Source organism: Lactuca virosa, chromosome 4, assembly GCF_052849685.1.
Source record: "Lactuca virosa cultivar CGN04683 chromosome 4, Lactuca_virosa_CGN04683_v6, whole genome shotgun sequence".
Classification (NCBI taxonomy): domain Eukaryota; kingdom Viridiplantae; phylum Streptophyta; class Magnoliopsida; order Asterales; family Asteraceae; genus Lactuca; species Lactuca virosa.
Window position 1 is genome coordinate 25,958,379 of NC_136429.1, and position 20,339 is coordinate 25,978,717.

General features: G+C 37.0%; 1 protein-coding gene across 1 annotated transcript; it reads right to left on the reverse strand.

Moving 5' to 3' along the window:
* Nucleotides 1-1,077: 1,077 nt before the first annotated feature.
* LOC145103750 (O-fucosyltransferase family protein) lies at nt 1,078-5,413 on the reverse strand. The gene is made up of 10 exons (XM_079041019.1): nt 4,666-5,413; nt 4,064-4,130; nt 3,742-3,809; nt 3,577-3,665; nt 3,273-3,470; nt 2,998-3,202; nt 2,250-2,417; nt 1,987-2,154; nt 1,712-1,902; nt 1,078-1,609 (listed from the first exon to the last, which is right to left on the reverse strand). The coding sequence occupies exons 1-10, from the start codon at nt 5,038-5,040 to the stop codon at nt 1,441-1,443; spliced, it is 1,698 nt and encodes a 565-aa protein (XP_078897145.1). The 5' UTR covers nt 5,041-5,413; the 3' UTR covers nt 1,078-1,440.
* Between the last annotated feature and the right edge of the window lie 14,926 nt (nt 5,414-20,339).

The window sequence follows — 20,339 nt, forward strand, 5'->3', positions numbered from 1 at the left end:
TTTATGTAACACCTATTTCCTAGAATGGATCGGTGTATGGCATTAAGGAGTCAAAAGTATGGTTTTTGAGAAAAAACCATATGTCACGACGTGACAAGAAGGTTGTCAAGACGTGACATATCATATATCAGAATGCGTTTTCGGATGGCTCTCACAACATGACGAGGGTATGGTCATGACGTATTTAGGGCAGCATTTCCAGCCACCATCACCCTCTAGAACCTTGAGGCAAACCCTAATACCCTCTTCTTCATTTTTGAGCTCATCTTGGTGCTTTTGGTTGCTTTTGAATGAAGAAGAAGGTTTTGGTAGTGTTGTGTGTATCTTGACAAGCTTGGGACTTCATTTAGGCATCTCTAGACCTATGTAAGTGTTCAAGATCCAAACTTTATTATTCTAGGTTGCTAGATCTAAGTTTTTGTCCCTTTATCTTCAAGTTGAGCAAGTTGGAATGGTGGGATTCCATAAAGTTGGCAATTTTATTGGTCCCTAAGATCCCTTGAGGGTTGTATATGTTGGATATGAAGTTTGGCTAAGTTTTAAAGACATTCATGTGATTGTAAACAAGGAAATTGTCCTCTTTATTGGTCCCTTGAGGGTTGTATATGTTGGATATGAGGTTTGGCTAAGTTTTAAAGACATTCATGTGATTGTAAACAAGGAAATTGTCCTTTGGTGGGTGTCATGACCCATTTGGTGGTGAGATGGTGGAAAAAAAATGGTTCCAGATTGAGGAGAGTAATAGAAGACTTCCTTAGAAAAATCATATATCGTAATTGAAGATGACAGCTTCAGAGATACTAAAAATCGCCGAAAACCTATTTTTGGCCGGAAACCTACAAGTCATAAAAACATAATGTAACACAGACAACATACAAGTTAACTAGTTTATTATGAAATAAATTAAAAGAAAAAATCATTATTTACTAAACTTGTACACAACAAAAACAACTTTACCTTCTTAAGTCATTTTGTCAATTTTTGTACTTGTAAACTAAATTAATGTTTTTCATTTCACACTTCCTTATCATCTATCCATTTAGGATGCAGTTGTCAAATATGATTTCTTAAAAGACGTTCTAAAGGATAGTATCTATTTTCCATTTTCAAACATTACCAAGACAAAGAAAGAAATTCAAAAAAAAAACAAAAAAAACAAAAAAACAAATTTTCTCACTATTGTACACACACAAAACTAACGACAACAACAATGAGGTTAAACATATTTGCAATCCAACTTTTCCTTCCTTAGATACACGTACACCAACTATCTGGTTCTTGAATCATGTACAAATTCCTGTTCTAAACCACCACCTTTTCATTTTCCTTCATCATTATCGAGGCTCCAAATGTTTTGATCAATCATTGGAGGAAAAAAAATAAAGAATTTCCAATGTTAGCTATAGCTCACAAAATGCAAAATGCAATGCAATCAAATCATCAAGAAGTGGATACTACTACTGTTCTTGAATCTTCAGTTTTATTTGCATGACACATGCAATTTGGACACGGAAACGAATATATGGAGTCGTTTGGCCTTTTCAGTTCAACTCCTTTCGAGTCGCTATGAGCTCGCATGCTCAACATGTGCCTTTTAAATGTTCTCCACCTATAAACAAACAATCACATAACATGATCAAAATATATATATCTATATATATATATATAATTAAATCGTATAATTGAAGCTATAAGACGTATAAATTCATACCCGATCTTGGGATTGTCGAAATATACAGCTAACTTTCGTTTATCGGGTCTAATTGTCTTTGAATGTCCATTAAAGAGATATCTTCTATGTCCCAATAAAAAATGAGGGAAATTTCCACCTTGTGTTGTTACAAATACTTCGCTATGTAGACACACAGTGTAATCTATAGCAGCCATTCTAGAAGAATAGTTCTACAACCAACCAATCAAAAGTAAAAACTTAGTCATACAAAAAAAAAACAGAAATAAATAAGATCCCTAAAAGACAAATCAAACCTTAAACGGCGCTAATTCCTCGGAAGATGCTAACATCTCCTTGGTTTGTAAAAGAGGAAACATTTCTAGAAGCGGGGCCATGTGTCTTTCTGAATCATATATTCTTCCGGAAGCAAGAAAAATGGATGTGCTTTTATCAAATCCCATTCCTCTAAGCATCAACCCAACCTAATAATTAATTAAATAACCCTTTAAAATTATTAAAATTTTCAAGAAACTTGGTTAATAAACGTAAAGAAGGAATAATGAAATTTATTGATTACCTCTAGAGGTGTGAGGGGACATTTTCCATTTACCCTATTGGCTCCAGGCCGAATAACTCTACCAGGTTTTGTAAATTTACCTTTCCACCCCCTCTCTCTTGCAGCTACCATATCTTCACTCTCTTTTGATCCACCATCATATACACAGCAAGAAAAAGCAACCATGTCCTATACAAATATTTTTGTCACATCTCACTTCAATGTTACATAAGTTACAAAAATGGTCCCTGTGGTATATCAATTTTACCAGGTTAAGTCCAAAAAATGAAACCTTTTGCAACTTTGGAAATTGGCCTTTAATCTTTATTACAAGATTTCATAATTGGCCTTTAATCTTTGTGTGATCAACTTCAACATCCCTTTTGTTAAATTAGTAATAATCATCATTTTTGCTTTTCTTTTTGTAGCAAAACCAATTTCACAAATTTAACAAAAAGGCTGTTAAAGTTAACGACACAGGGACCAAAATTGATATGAAACCTTCCAATAAAGACAAAAATGGCAAAACGGTTCATTTTTGGACTACACCCAGTATAAATCATATATTGCAAGAACAAAAAGAGAAGGGCAAAATGGTCATTTTTTACAAATTTAACAAAAGGGTTGTGAAATTTAATGACTAAAGGACCAAAATCAATATAAAACCTTGCAATAAGAACAAAAAATTGCAAGATGGTGGTGAAAATCACATACTACAAGGACAAAAAGGGCAAAATGGTCATTTTTACAAAGATAAAAGAGTACAGACCTCCTCAAAGCGTAGATGTACAGAAATATACTTTCCACCATTGATTTTACTGCGTTCTTTCATTCTTGAAACTAAAGTTTGACCCATTGTCAATAAAGGGCTTGAAAATCTTAAAGCTTCATAATTTGCTAAACATCGAAGGCGTTGAACTTCAGGAGGTGCATCAAATGATAATCGGTTTGCAAATGGTGAAATCCTTATGAACCTGAAAATTTACCACATTAAAATATGATCAGATGATAAAAAACAAGGTAATTAAAACAAAATAGGCTTACTTTTCTTCTAGAAGCCTTGGAAGAACTGTATCCCTGTAGTACTGAACAGGTGCCCATGCTTTTATTCTGAAGTTGAAAACATTGGTCAAATTCCGGTCAAACCTTTCCATTAGGTATCCAGGTACAGTGTCAACTATCCGTACGTCATTTTCCAATGTTTTAACGAAAAATTCTTCATCATATATGTCACTAAACTTACTGAAATACAACAAAAAAAAACACATAAACACTTTAAATTATACGTATATATATACCATTAAGCAGATATAGTAATTAGTAAAAGATCATGTTTATGTTTACAAACCTGGGATCTCTCCAAATGCTATGGAAATGAAAATTTGGAATGACAAGTGTCGCGTTAAGATAGCCTGCCACAGCAACTGCATTGCAAATCTAGAGAGAGACATGTAAATGTTAGGTAATTGTAGATGAAAATGAAATTGATATGAAAACATTTAATGTAAATTACCGATGTCCTTTGTTGATTCAAGCCACCATTTGCTTCAACATATATGTATCCATTTGACTCTGGCAAGCCTAAAAGAACAAAGAAACTTTCAAAACAAAATCTTTCAAGATGCATTGTTACAAACAAGATGAAAAGATTTGAATCAGTTAAAAAGTAAAAAATCGGTTATAATTCTGTGTAAAAGTCTTTTAATTTCAAACCCCATTAACATAAGATATAAATCAGTTAAAAAAAGTCAAAATTGGATGAGCATTGGCATATATTAGAGTCAAGGAAGCATCAAACAAGCTTTCATGTTTGAAAGAAAGTTCAGTGTTCATACCTCCTGAAAACTTGTTTATACAAGGCCTCCAGTCACCGCCTTTAGCATGTTTCCATATGGTTGACATCTACATTAAGTTGAGTGTTATAAATCAGCAAAAAAGAGCAGAAGAAAAATTTTCATTTTTTAATCCAAACCCTAATTTTATTTGGTAGGATATGAAAATCCTCCCCAACTGAAACCCTAGTCTATCACACTCTTCTCAATTGGTCTTCCTCAAGGAGCCAGAGGTTCAACTTAACAATGGTGGATTAAAGCCGGTGCAGGTGATGAGGTGATGAAATTACTATTGGTACAGATCTAGACAAAGCAAATGAAATACATCATATCTGTCTTATTTCCCAAATTCAATCCGTATGTGTATAGCATAGTTTGAAATATAAGCTACTTATGCCTCCATAGCTTGTAAATTCTTCACAGCGTGGCATCAATGCGGTTCAGGTGCAGTGGGATTGTAATCGGTGCTATAAGCTAGAAGCTAACCATATCCAATCAAGTAAATAATTGTTCATAGTAGATTGCAATAATTCAAAAACAGGGACAAGATCTTAACAAAAAAAAGGATCAACATCACATTAGGGTAAACTTTGGAAACTACTAACCGCATCGGAAGACGAATTGTCGGCATCCATCTCGTGTCGAAGCTTAGCATAGAGTTCTGGACTCCTGTACACTGACCCTGGAGCCCTCCGAGACTTGATTACATCGGGAACGACGTCAAAAGAGACAGTCCCCATGTAAAACAGCATACCAGAGATGTAGAGAAGAGGGGCGAAAAGGAAAACCCCCTGGCGACGTAATAGAAAGGTTAGTACGATCCACGCAACACGTTGTGTGATTGAACGATTAACACCAAGACCAAATCGAGCGGCGGTTTTTCCGGAGCGGGGATGTCGGAGACGAGGGGAGCGAAGGGGGGAGGCCGGTGGCGACGGGGTATTGTGTCCACTGCTGGGGAGCCGATTTTTAGCGTGCATCTCGCGGCTACAAATCACATTATAGGGGTAGGGAATCCGAATCAAGTGGCTTCCCCTTCGCCCCTTTGTATGCCCGAGATATAGATATACCGTTACAGATGTAGAAAGAGAGAGAGTGTTTGCGTGAAAAAACACAGAGATGTGTGTGTATCAGAGAATGTAATGTGTGTTTGTGTGAGATTGGAAGGAAGACAGTGAGAGAGAGAGAGAGAGAGAGAGAGAGATGAAGATTCGAAGAGTGTTGATGCGGTGGAGTGCACGTGCACGGCGGGAGGAGACGGCGGAGGATGGTGGCTGGAGTTGACGCAATGTAATGGCGCATTCGTGAGGGACAAGCGAGGTTTGCTCCGTGTTCTACTACTTTTTTTCTTTTGTACAAAATATCCAATTTTTAACCCAATTTGACAAAATTTATTTTTTATTTTAATATATATATATATATATATATATATATATATATATATATATATATATATATATATATATATATATATATATATATAGTCATAAACTGTAAAATTATAACTAAACAAAAAAACTAATTCTCAACACAAAATTTTAAATTTGCATGATTGAATTTCATTTGCTCATATACGAGAAGTGTGGGAAAAAAACATATTAAAGTTTAATACTTTGCTTGTATTAGATCTTATAATTACATTTGACTTGATAATAAAAAAAAATTAATCGTTATTTTGTCATTGCACTCAAATTAGTTACATGCTTTGAATCTGAATTCACAAATTATACCCATACATGCATGTGTTCTTCTTATTCATCTTCAAAAGTTGTAAAATAAGCTTACGTAGTTAAAACATAAAAGTGTTGTGTTACTACTTACTAGTTTGCTAATTTGATAGAACTATGACGAGAATTAACTCGACTACTTTGATTTATTATTTGAACTTTGAAGAGTAAAATACATACGATCCGTTTCATTTATATCGTTTGAGTCCTCATTAATTGTATAAGGGGGTGTTTGGCTTATCTTTTGAGAGGCCAAAAGTCCTTTTAGTAAAAGCTAAAAGGTAAAAGATGTTTGGTAAAAGCATTTTAAAAGCTACTTTTGGATTTTAGATATAAGGAAAAATGACTTTTTGGAAAAGTCAGGAAAAACTTTTTGCAACTTTTTCAAAAATGACTTTTGGTCTCTCAAAAGATAAATCAAACACCCCCTAAGTGTCTCAGAAACGAGAAAAGGGTAATCTAGTAATAAGTAGCAAAAAGTTTGATGGTCAGTATTCCACTTTTAAAACGTATAATTATAAAAGAGAATAATTTGCCATTTTAACGTGTAGCTCGTTTTTAATAAACATAAGAGCATAAGAAAAGTATAATATCTTTTTTAGTTTCCACAAAAATACTTCGTTTTTAATAGTCACCACCTCAAATTCTCAAAAAGCATGTCCAACGATTAATTAGAAACATTAGAAAAAACATTTTAAATATTTAAGACCATGGGTATAATCACTACATATTCATTGGAAAAGTGATGTCATCTAACGTTGCATCAGATCCACGACATATTCACTTGGAAATGGTTACCACTCCACATTGTTTATTTTATTTATTATTTTATTTTTTTGTATTTTGATTAAATAATAAACATAAATAAATATTTCACATTACTTAAAAACACATTACATAACTTAAATTATTAAAAAAACATAAAAACATAAAATTTCAAACCTAAATTACTAAAAAAAACATAAAACCACATAAATTTAAACCTAAATGACTTAAAACACATAAAAAATTAAACATAAAAATTAAAAACGATAAAACCTAATTTCAATACTTATCACGAACTTATTGTTGGATTTTTAGAAATGCAGCTAGATTTTCCGGGTCGATATCCGGTTGTGGCTTTGCATTTAAAATTTGAAGATTGGTAAGTGTCAGTTTCCGGAATACGAGCTTCCTCCGTTGCTTCATATTTTTTTTGTAAAAAACTTAGAGTGTTGTCACTTTTTTCCGCAAGTACGTCTTCACTACTCGATTTTCCGCTTGAAGACGCCGTCTTTTTCCCTTTGTTTATTCCCGGTGATCGACGAAGTTGGACTTCCGGTGGACCCTCCCCTCGGTGTTGTCGAACTCTTCATTGAGGTCGACACCAAAACCCACATCCGACTCGGAAGTTATTGGCCTTTTGTTGGAGCCGGTGGTCGATTCCAAATGCGAAGTCTCCAATTTAAGGACCCATTTTGGACCCGCACGACAAATTTCTCATGCTTTTTGTTGTCCGAATGTTTTACCGTCGTTGGTAACCTTGTATTGTTGGCAAACGGTTGATAAAATATTGAGATCGTTCATATTTTTCAGATTTTCAAATATGTCATTAAACTTGGTGCAAGCCGCTCGTAGTTCACGCCATTTTCCATTGACCGTGTCTTACGTTCGATCCGTTTTCCTTCCCAAAAGCGAGTGAAAGTGGCCTAAAACACGAAGCCAAAAACTGCTTCTCGTTTGCACGTTGCCCGTCCTCGAGTCACACGATATAAAAATCCAAGCTTTAGATAAAGTTTCCTCCTCATCTTCGTTCCAATCTGTTCCTCATTTTTTTTGTAGCTTTTCCTTTTGGTTGCATTCTTCTAGATGGTTGTGTTTCTTGGACCCGTTCGTCGTCGTCATTGTCGAGGTTTATAGTTGGGATTGAGATAATAGGACTTGAGATGGTTGTGTTTGGAATTGTTGAGATGGTTGTGTTTGGAATTGTTGATGTGGTTGTGTTTGGAATTGTTTAGGTTGAAATTGTTGAAAAGCTTGGAATTGGGATTGATTGAATTGTTGTGGTCTTTGTTGTTGGAAATAGTTTGATTGATATGGAATGTTGGTAAATAGAGGTTGTTGTTGGATTGGGGATGTTAAAATTTGCATGTAGTTAAGATGTTGATATTGATCATTTGGAGTGTTTGGGGTTGTTGGAGTGTTTGGAGTGGTTGGGGTATTTTGATTTTGATCCATACTTTGAGAAAAAGATGAGAAAATAGAAAGAGATTTGAGTGGTTTTGAGGTGTGATATAAAAGTGTTGGTATTTATATGGTTTAATTTAAACTTAGAAAGTATTTTTTATATAAAATTGGTTAACGGGTCAATTTTTGACCGTTTGTGGGATTGTTATTCTATTGGTCGTAATTGAGCATAGCCGGTACCGATCCACATCACATTTACGGGCTAGGGGTGGTGTTCACATGTGAACAAGCCTGTCACCTCATCCTTTACGCGTCAAAAGCTACGCCATACCCGATGGCCTAATAGCTAATCAGATATTTTAATTGGCCGACTATGGGTTAATTAATTTGATTTTTAAGCTATGGTGCTAGATCCTCACCAAGCTAAATCATATATTAAAAAAATACATGATATTGACATGGCGTCCTTCGACCAAAGTATTTATAGATTCAAATCTCGTTTAAAAATTTTAAAATTGTTATCACCGTTCTAAAAATGAAGTTAAATAAGATTGGGATATATTATTATATATAATATATATTTAAACTGAATAAATCTTTTCTATAGAAAGTATATAAAATATATCAGTTGAAAGGGATAATTGCCGCAGGAAACCCTTTGGGTATTGATCTATATTTATACATTTACAATACAAGATAATAGATAACAAGAGATCTAACAAACTAGATCCTATCTTTACAACAAATACATATTCAAACTATTCTATCTCTTATCTACTATGGAACACGTTTACATTCCTCTTCAATCTTAATCGTCACCAGGTTGATATTGTGTTTTAGATGTTCCAACATGTTCTTAGTGTTGGGTTATGAGCATTACATCAATCATATGGTGCACATGCAAACCCTAATGCTTGGATCTAGTTTTTCTAATTGTACATGCAATAATGTCCAAGACTTGCAAACCCTAATCTAGCATACTAAAAAAATCAAAATATACATTAATAACTGGTAAGAAGGTTACCTTTCAATTGAAGCTTGAAGATCTTGAGCTTTTGAGAACTTAGCACCTCAAATGTGATGCCTCTAATGAATCACAAACACCAAAGCAATTGGATGATCTTGGAGAGAGAGGGGAAAAGCTCAAAATCGGCTCTATGATTTCTAGGGTTCAAGTGGCCGGTTTTGGGATGCTAAAGGGGTCCTTATATAGCTGAAGAATTAGGGTTTCAGTCAAAGACCTCATCTGGTTGCTTAGGCTCTAAGCAGCCCACAACAATCTTCCAGAACCTTAGCCCTTGGACGAAATCCTTATGGGCTCCCATAAGATTTCATCCAACCCCTTTCCAAAGGGTTCTTCAGCCCATTATGCAATTATCTTATAATTACAACTTCAGTCCCTTTAATTCAATTAACCTCTTTTGACCACAAAATTAATTCTAAATTAATTATTGACCAATGTTAATTAAATAATATGATTTCTCTTTTAATATGTTATTCAAATAATATATTAATAAACCATAATAACCTTTTTCTCCATTATTCATCCAGTCAAGTTGCTTTGGTGAAGGCAACCCAAAAGGACCATGCTACAACCGAGTCAAGTACATACAAAATATAGTTATGTCTTAGACACCTAATCCAACAGTCTCCCACTTGGATAAGTCTAATAACTATAAATGCAAGTACGACTTTAAAATCTGATTAGCAGTCGTAGCTCTCAAAAGTTGTTGTCGAACTCTGACACGTCCTATAGATAAGGGATCGTATAGTCCTCCGTTCTCAAGATATTGTGTGGACAATCACATGGAACATAGTCATACTTATTGTCCAGCAGTTTGTTTCTTGATCTCTGATTTGTCTGACATAGAACTTAATTGAACACATCAATTCAGTCATGATCGGGCCCGACACATAAGTCAAAACAAAATCATCGAGGGGCCCAAGATATCGCTTTTAGCCTCATAGGATAAAATAAACAGATAAATTTGACTTATATGTTTGTACTATTTACTCATCAGATCGTACACAACAATACGTTTTATAACATCAAGTTACTGATGCCTTTACGCATTATCAACGCACAACCGACTCGTAAACAACAACTCATATATCTAGGTTTAAAGACTATATGATATTATCGTCTCACAATCACCCGTGATTAAATTCCATGAAGTGATTCATGTGAGCGTGGTTTAATCCAATACTCAAATCATATTTCATAAGCACTCATGAACGTTGCAGCAAACTTTTGCTATGTCTAAACGCTTAGACAATCTACAAGCCAATTCACGACAATCTTCTTTCATATTTACTTCCAACGTATGATCGACTGTGGATAGTTTAAATAATCTTATTATTTAGGAAGTCAAAACATGTAAAGTGAAACAATAGTAAATAATTAACATAAGACAGTAACATTACTTATAAATAATATTCTTTTATTTAATCATCAAATTTTAATTACAAATTATCTATTACAAGTTTCTAAAATCTATCTAATCACTAAAACTAATATCGTCCTTCAGCCCAATGCTCCTAGCGTGCTGCAAGTGCTTAACCCTACTCAGTCCCTTCGTAAGGGGATCTGTCGGGTTATCCTCTGGCGATACCCTCTTTACAACGAGGAGTCCCTCTTCTACCCGATGTCTAATGAAATGATATTTCTTGTCGATATGCCTGGATCTGCCATGATCCCTCGGTTCCTTGGTTAAGACAACCGCTCCTTCGTTATCGCAGAAAATTTCCATAGGCTCCTTTATGGCCGGTACAACCCCAAGGTCTCCAATGAAGTTCTTTAGCCATATTGCCTCCTTCGACGCTTCGCTCACTGCTATGTACTCTGATTCGCACGTTGAATCAGCTACGGTCTCCTGCTTGGAACTTTTCCATGTCACTGCTCCTCCATTTAAGGTAAAGACCCAGCCCGACTGAGATCGGAAATTATCCCGGTCAGTCTGAAAACTAGCGTCACTATACCCTTGCACTCTCAAGTCATCGCTCCCACCGAGGACAAGAGCCCAGTCTTTAGTCCTCCGCAGGTACTTAAGAATGTTCTTTACCGCAGTCCAGTGAGCTCTACCAGGGGTCCCTTGATATTTGTTGACCATGCTCAAAGCGAAAGCCACATCAGGGCGAGTACACGGCATAGCATACATGATCGAGCCAACTGCGGAAGCATAAGGTACTCGACTCATCTCTACTATCTCGACATCAGTACTCGGACTCTGAGTCTTACTCAACTTGGTATTGCTTTGGATTGGTAACTCCCCTTTCTTGGAATTCTCCATGCTAAAACGTTTCAGCACTTTATCCAAGTAAGTACTTTGACTAAGTCCTATTAGCCTCTTACTCCTATTTCTCAATATCCATATCCCTAAAATATAGGCTGCTTCCCCAAGGTCCTTCATAGCGAAGCACTTCCCAAGCCAGGACTTAACCTCCTGCAGGGTTGGGACGTCGTTTCCTATGAGCAGTATGTCATCCACATACAAAATGAGAAAGCTAACTATACTCCCACTGACTTTGACATATACACAGGATCATCCTCGCTTCTCGAGAAACCAGACTCTTTGACTTTCTCATCGAAACAAAGATTCCATCTGCGAGACGCTTGTTTCAATCCATAGATGGATTTCTCAAGCTTACACACTCTATTAGGGTGCTTCGCATCGACAAAACCCTCTGGCTGACTCATGTAAACATCTTCAGCCAACTTCCCATTTAGGAAAGCGGTTTTGACATCCATCTTCCATATTTCATAATCATGAAATGCAGTTATGGCTAGCATAACTCTTATAGACTTAATCTTCGCTACTGGTGAGAAGGTCTCATCATAGTCAACTCCAGGAGTTTGAGTAAAACCCTTCGCAACCAATCACGCCTTATACGTGTGTACTTTCCCATCCATATCGGTCTTCTTTTTGAAGATCCATTTGCACCCGACCGTCTTACGACCTGGTACATTGTCAACCAAGTTCCAAACTTGATTGTCATACATGGACTGAATCTCGCTGTCCATAGCCTCTTTCCATTTCGCAGACTCCGGGTCTGCCATGGCTTCCTTGTAGTTGTTAGGTTCATCCAAATTTATTAGTGTACTATCACTAATAAATGTATCACCTTCAGTAGTAATACGGAAACCATAAAACTCAAGTGAAACACTAACTCTACTGGAACGTCTAAGAGGTAGGGACTCGTCAATCGGTTCAACAGGAGTTTCCTCCTCGAGTTGAGCGCCAGTGTTAGAGGTTCCTTCATCGCTTGATTCTTGAAGCTCTTCAAGATCAATTTGCCTCCCACTGTCCTCTTCGCATATGAGTTCTCTTTCTCGGAAAACCCCTCTCCTTGCAACGAAGACAACATTGTCACTCGGTCTATAAAAGAGATATCCAAAGGACTTATGTGGATAGCCAATGAAAATACACCGCTCACTTCGAGGCTCGAGCTTGTCGTGAGTCTCTCGTCTTATGAAAGCCTCGCAACCCCAAACCTTGATATGTGCCAACGAGGGAACTTTCCCTGTCCACATCTCGTGAGGTGTTTTGGCAACCTTCTTAGTTGGGACTAGATGAAGGATATGGGCGGTAGTCTCTAAGGCATACCCCAGAACGAGATAGGTAACGAAGCTCAACTCATCATGGAACGAACCATGTCTAACAAGGTTCGATTGCGCCTCTAAGCCACACCATTCAACTGTGGTGTCCTAGGCGGCGTCAATTGCGAAACAATTTTGCATTCCTTGAGGTAGTCGTGGAATTCAATACTAAGGTACTCACCTCCTCGATCGAATCGGAGCATCTTAATTTTCCTGCCCAACTGATTCTCCACTTCTTGCTTAAACTCTTTGAACTTTTCAAAGGTTTCTGACTTGTGCTTGATTAAGTAGATATACTCATATCTGCTATAAACATCAGTAAAAGTCACATAGAAGCGGTTCACATCCCTTGTGGTGGATCTAAAAGGTCCACATACATCCGTATGTATGAGATCCAATAAACCCTCATCCATTTCACAAGTACCAATGAATGGTGACTTGGTCATCTTTCCAAGTAAACAAGATTCGCACGTGTCATCCGATTTGAGGTCGAATGACTCCAACACTCCATCCTTTTGGAGTTGGGTTATGCGCTTCTTGTTGACATGTCCAAGACGACAATGTCACAAGAATGCTTTGTCCAAACCATTGGACCAATCAATGTGCAACACATTATTTCCTAAGTTGTCTACAACATTCACAGTTTCATATACTCTATTACAAGGCAATGCTTCAAAATAGAAAGTATCATTCAAGAAGGCATTAATAGAACCAATTTCATTATTAAACGAAAATCTAAAACCTTGTCTGTACAAACCATTAAAAGAAATAATGTTTCTCGCCATTTCCGACGAGTAGCAACAATAATTCAAATCTAAGCCTAACCCACTACTAAGCACTAAAGAGTAAACTCCAATCTTGGTGACAGGCGACGCTTTCCTATTCCCCATGATCAAGTTCATCTTCCCATGCTCCACATCCCTACTTCTTCTTAGACCCTGCAAATCAGAACAAATGTGAAAACCACATCATGTATCAAGGACCCAAGAAATAGCATGTGATGAGTTGTTATATTGAATAGTATAAATACCTGCGAAGGACGGCTTTCTTCCCATCCTTGATGTCCTGCAGATACTTCGGGCAGCTTCGTTTCCAATGCCCTTTGTCGTGACAGTAGAAGCACGCTGCTTCTTTTGGGTTGGAAGAGGGGGCAGCAGAACCAACTTTGGTCCCACTAGAAGAGGATCCATCATGGGGTTTACCCTTGTGGATCTTAGAAGGAGCCTTCTTCTTCTTTCCTTTCCCTTACCCAATAGCCAAGACAGGGGCAACAACAGTAGGAGTAGATGCAGTAGATTTGCCTTTCAGACAACTCTCTGCAGTCCTTGAAGCTTGCTCAAAGTGACCTACTCCTTGTTCATATGACAAGTCATACGAAACTGGTCGTAACAAGGAGGCAACGAGTGAAGAATGATATCTATGGCCAACTCCTCATCGAAGTTGACATTCAACTTCAGCAAGCGGTCCACGAATCTCTGCATTTTCTGCAAGTGGGTCGTGATGGACTCTCCATCCTTCATTTCGGTAGTGATCATCGAGGCGATGATCTCATACCTCTCCTGCCTGGAACTTTGATGGTAACGTTCCATCCAATATTGGTGCATCTCGTAGGGATAGTAGTCCTCGTAGGACTTTTGGAGTTCAGCAGTCATTGTTGCGAGCATGATGTAATGAACCTTCGTAGCATCTCGCTCATGAGTTTCTTACGCAACAATTTCTTCAGGAGTAGCAGTGTTCACATTGACTTCCTTCAACTCCTTGTCGAGAACATACTCTTTGTCCTCGTAGCGGGTGACCATGCGAATGTTGCGGATCCAATCATTGAAATTGGTCCCATCAAATATCACCCTCCCACATAAGTTCATGAGTGAGAATGCGCCAGAAGGGGTCGAGCCAGAAGCGTTGTTGTTTTGAGTAGACATCTGAAATAGAAAAGGAACAAAGTTTAGATTAGATAATAATCCCCAATTAAACACCCAAATGAGAAATTAGGGCTAGGATCCAACATGATTATTTACAAGTCAGAAAGAGGGATGTCGTAATCTAATTGCAAATAATATGAAGGTAGGTAAATGACGATTTACCAATTTACACCATGAAAAACGAAAAAGGACTTTAAGTTTTAAATGAATTGAAATTCCTAGACTCTTTTGAGATTCATTGAACTTTTCAATGGCATGTTTAAATCTCAATTATGCCCTTCAAGTTTGTGACTGTGATACCGAGGATCACAAACAAGGTGTGAATAACCATGCAAATGTACTTGACACTCTCGATGTCATTTACCACCTAATCAATGTGCCGGTTAGCCACACACGCTCCATTGATCTATGATAAACATCAAGTTACCCTTTGCCACCTTTGCTAGTCCCAAATTAGTGTGCCAGTTAACCACACACGCTCCACTAACGACTTGGCAGGGTGCTAAGTGTAATTTCATGGAATAACATACATTTTCACATTTTTCCTAAAGTAACTAAGATTGGGAATTTATAAAAACATTTAGTTACTTTATATAATCATTATAATTATTAATGAGGAATTAGTTGCCCTATCGTACCCATTTGGCTAACGACCCTCCACCAATCAAGGAAGCGGTGGGTGAGAGTGGACACCCATTAAACTGTCATTTTATAGGCAGCAACCTTATACCCCCCCCTTTATAGATCGGCTTCGTGAATGGGGCCTACTAACGGTAAGACTAGCTTTATCTTATACATACATACATATATATATATATATATATATATATATTATTACTCTTTTAATATTATAATAATATAAGGGTTGAATTTTAACTTTTAAAACTCTAGGGTTTAGAATTTAAATATTTCAAAATTAAAACTATTAATCAAAAATTTAAATTCCAAAACTTGAGGGAAAGTTTTGAAACTTTTCAAAACATCTTTTTAAATTAAATTTGAAAAGTAATTAATTAATCATATTATTAATCTTTATCACATAATTTGACCTAATCTAATTACTTGACAAGATAATTCAAATCAAAATACAAATAATCAATCTTTATCATATAAAACAAGTAATTATCTTATTTATGACAATTATCTTTGAATTGCATTAGAATAATCAATACCTTATTAAAAAAATCGGATTTTATTAGTCAAAAACGTTTTTGGTAATTATCCTGATTCAATTTCAGTCAAAATCCCGAAAAATCAGCCACCAGACGACCCGACTCGCCGAGTCACTAATTGGACTCGTCGAGTTCATCTGACTCGTCAAGTTCATTAGGTGACTCGATGAGTTCATCAGTCAGAGGCTCAATTTTTTCGATTTTCAAGCTTTGAACAGATTAGCAATGCATCAAATACAAAAGAAAAACGATCTAGGCTCTGATACCACTGTTGGGTTATGAGCATTACATCAATCATATGGTGCACATGCAAACCCTAATGCTTGGATCTAGTTTTTCTAATTGTACATGCAATAATGTCCAAGACTTGCAAACCCTAATCTAGCATACTACAAAAGTCGAAATCAACATAAATAACTAGTAAGAATGTTACCTTTCAATTGAAGCTTGAAGATCTTGAGCTTTTGAGAACTTAGCACCTCAAATACGATGCCTCTAATGAATCACAAACACCAAAGCAATTGGATGATCTTGGAGAGAGAGAGAGAGAGGGGAAAGTCTCAAAATCGGCTCTATGATCTCTAGGGTTCAAGTGGCCGGTTTTGGGATGCTAAAGGGGTCCTTATATAGCTGAAGAATTAGGGTTTCAGTCAAAGACCTCATCCGGTTGCTTAGGCTCTAAGCAGCCCACAAGAATCTTCCAGAACCTTAGCCCTTGGACGAAATCCTTATGGGCTTCCATAAGATTTCGTCCAACCCCTTTCTAAAGGGTTCTTCAGCCCATTATGCAATTATCTTATAATTATAACTTCAGTACCTTTAATTCAATTAACCTCTTTTGACTACAAAATTAATTCTAAAGTAATTCTTGACAAATGTTAATTAAATAATATGATTTCTCTTTTAATATATTATTCAAATAATATATTAATAAACCATAATAACCTCTTTCTCCATTATTCATCCAGTCAAGTTGCTTTGGTGAAGGCAACCCAAAAGGACCATGCTACAACCGAGTTAAGTACATACCAAATATAGTTATGGATTAGACACCTAATCTAACACTTAGTGGCAGACTTAGTTAATCCTCCGACTACCTGATCTCCAGAAGATATAAATCGAACATCAAGAGCTCATATTGCTACCTTTTCTCTAACGAAGTGAAAGTATACTTCTATATGTTTTGTGTGAGCATGGAATACCGGATTTGCTATTAAATATGTTGCACCTAGATTATCACACCACATAACCGGAGGTCTCGACTGTCGAATACCTAACTCTTTTATTAGAGTCTGCAGCCATATTGCTTCTGTTGTACCATTTACAAGTGCCTTGTACTCAGCCTCTGTACTTGACCTTGACACCGTAGGTTACTTGCGTGAACTCCAAGAAATCAGATTAGGTCCAAGAAATATTGCATATCCACATGTAGATCGACGATAGTCCAAACACCCTGCCCAATCTACATCTGTGAAGATACTTAAGAGTGTTGAATTTGAATGCCTAAATCTGATTCCTGTATTTACTGTTCCCTTTACATATCTTAGAATTCTTTTGACTGCCTCCCAATGAATGTTCGTTGGTTTTGATAGATATTGTCATACTTTATTCATCGTAAAGGAAATGTCTGGTCTTGTCAACGTAAGATATTGAAGACCTCTAACAATACTTCTATATTTGAATGCCTCTTCATCATTTAGTTGTTTTCCATGATCTCGATAAAGTTTTTCCGTTACTAACATCGGGGTTGAAATGCTTTTACAATTCTCTATATGAGTATGATGTAAAAGATCAGTGGCATACTTGTGTTGCATAAGAGTGATTCCCCCTGAATTGTGAAGAACTTCAATCCTGAGAAAATAACTTAACCGGCCAAGATCTTTGATTGGAAAAGAAGCGGATAAGACATGAACGAGTTTGTTAACCACGGAAAGGAGACGACCATGTGATGACGATATCATCAACATACACAAGTATGTATATATATATATATATATATATATATATATATATATATATATATATATATTGATATTGTGAAAAAACAAATAATGAAGTGTCCGCTTTGGAAGACCGGAAACCAAGGTGGAGCAACTTAGCACCGAGCCGAGAGAACCAAGCACGGGGAGACTGCTTGAGTCCATAAATGGATTTTTGCAATTTACACACATAATGAGGCCATTGGAAATCTTCAAAACTAGGGGGTTGCTGCATATAGACCTCCTCATGTAGAAAACCATGAAGGAATGCATTATCGACGTTAATTTGTCGAAGTGGCCAATGTCGTGAAATAGTTAAGGCAAGTATCAAACGCACCATAGTTGGTTTAACCACAGGGCTGAATGTGTCCAAATAATACACACCATATTGTTGTGTAAAGCCCCGAGCCACCAGACGAGCTTTATGTTTGTCGATGGTGCCATCAAGGTGTTGTTTTACTTTAAAATTCCATTTGCAACTGACTATATTAACACTAGGTGGTCGAGCAACTAATAACCATGTTTGATTGTGTTGCAAAGCAACAAATTCGGCTTCCATAGCTTGTTTCCAAGTTGGATCAAATAGAGCTTTGTGGTGTAAAGTAAGAGCAGCTAGAAAAGCTCGTTTGTAAGGATCATAGATAATCGTTCCATCTGTAAATTTGTGTGGGAAGGATTTACCGGCACGACCCCGTGTTTGAACGCCTCGTGGAGGCGAGGGAGGAGATGCATCGACAGGAGAAGTAGAAACAGGACTATTAACCTGAGGCTGGGCTACACCGGTGTCTAGGCTACCCGGATTGGGTTGGTTCACATTTGCGAGATGGCTATCGGTACTTGGTTGGGCCTCACTAGTTGTTGATGAAAATGGTGGGGGAATGGTATTGTGAGATTGATAAGAGACCGGTAATAATGTTGATGTCAGGGCTGTAGCTACATCATAATTGTTAGAAAAAAGCATGGATAAATCATATCTATTCATATGGTCATTTAGAATTTCCGGTTCATTTTGTGGGAAGGACACAATTGAAGCTGAAAGCATGGGTGTGGTAGCGTCAGAACCCGCAAATGGAAAACGAGATTCATCATAGATGACATCTCGAGAAATAGAGATACGTCATGTAATCCGATCTAGACTTTTGTAGCCTTTATGGATAGAGCTGTGACCAATAAATATGCACATTTTGGAACGAAACTCAAGTTTTCGTGAGTTGTACTTGCGAAAACTTGGCCAACAAGCACATCTAAAGCTACGACGAAACGAGTAATCAGGTTTGAGTCTGAGAAGATGGGTAATAGGTGACACATTGTTGGTTATACGACTGGGTAGCCGATTGATAATATAGCAAGCTGTGAGAAAAGCTCCGTCCTAAAAACGAAGAGGAATGGATGAGCGAGCTAACAAAGCTAATCCTATTTCAACTATATGACGATGCTTGCATTTAGAAATACCATTATGTTGAGAGGTGTGAGGACATGACACACGATGGGATATTCCTATATGTTGAAAATATTGTTGAAGTTTGTGATACTCTCCTCCACAGTCAGATTGAAAAGTTCAGATTTTTGCATTCAAAAGACGTTCAACATGATTTTAAAAAGTATAAAAAATTTGCTCACCGTCAGACTTATTTTTAATGAGATAAATCCAAGTGTAACGACTATAATCATCCAAGAAACTGACATAATATTTAAAACCACCACTCGATACTTGAGTTGGTCCCCAAACATCCGTGTGGACAAGCTCAAGGGGAGATCAAGTAATATGAATAGAAATTTTGTAAGGTAATTGATGACACTTAGCACGTTGACATGCATCACACACAGAACACTTAATATCAAAAGAACAACCTAACTTATTTGACTGTAAAATAGACTTGGCTATTGTAGAAGTGGGATGACCAAGAAGTTGATGCCATTGGGAAGAGAAGACTCTAACACCAGATGATGCATGGTGATGAGTTCTACTAAGTGGCACCGGGTAAAGTCCACATCTTCTTCTATCGAATAGAAGAGTTCTCTTCGTGACCTTGTCCTTGACAAAAAATCATGTTGGTGAATTTCTATGAAAACACCATTATCAGACACAAGTTTGTAAGAAGAAAGTAAATGCTTGTTAATATGTGGAACATGGAGAATATTTTTGAGATTAAGAGATGTGCCTAAACCAGAAAATTTTGTATGACCAATATGAGAAATAGGCAAACCTGCTCCGTTTGCAACTTGAACTTGGTCCTTGCCCTGATATATTTTTTGATTGATTGTGATTTGATCAAGATCACTAGTGAGGTGGTCTATATCACCGGTATCAACGTACCAAACTGGGTCACTATTGTAGTTACCGATTATGACATTGTTTCCTCTACGATACTCTTCAGATTGATATGCATGATTGAACCTGTTTATGAATTTAGTGTTGTGTGACCCGAGATTCCACATACTTGACACCTTGGTCCTCCATTACTTCTGCCACGGCCACGGTTGCTGCCATTACCCATATAGTATGATCTTTGATTATTGTTGTGATTGTTGTTGTAGTTTATACGAGGAGGGTTTGAGTCCTGTTGGGTTGCATTGTTTGCTGAAGATGCAAACTCCTTGATGTTGTTGGTTACACTAGCTTATATCTCATGAGCGATTAGGTAAGAGTAGAATTCAGGAAGGGTAACAGTTTGTTGATTGCTCAGAACAATGATTGTTGTAAACAAGTCACCGT

Coding starts and splice junctions, on each gene's coding strand:
- LOC145103750 (XM_079041019.1), bottom strand. CDS start 5,040: ATGCACGCTAAAAATCGGCTCCCCAGCAGTGGACACAATACCCCGTCG. Junction 3,203..3,272: donor CCAAGGCTTCTAGAAGAAAA/GTAAGCCTATTT, acceptor GTAAATTTTCAG/GTTCATAAGGATTTCACCAT. Junction 2,155..2,249: donor GTCCCCTCACACCTCTAGAG/GTAATCAATAAA, acceptor ATTAATTATTAG/GTTGGGTTGATGCTTAGAGG.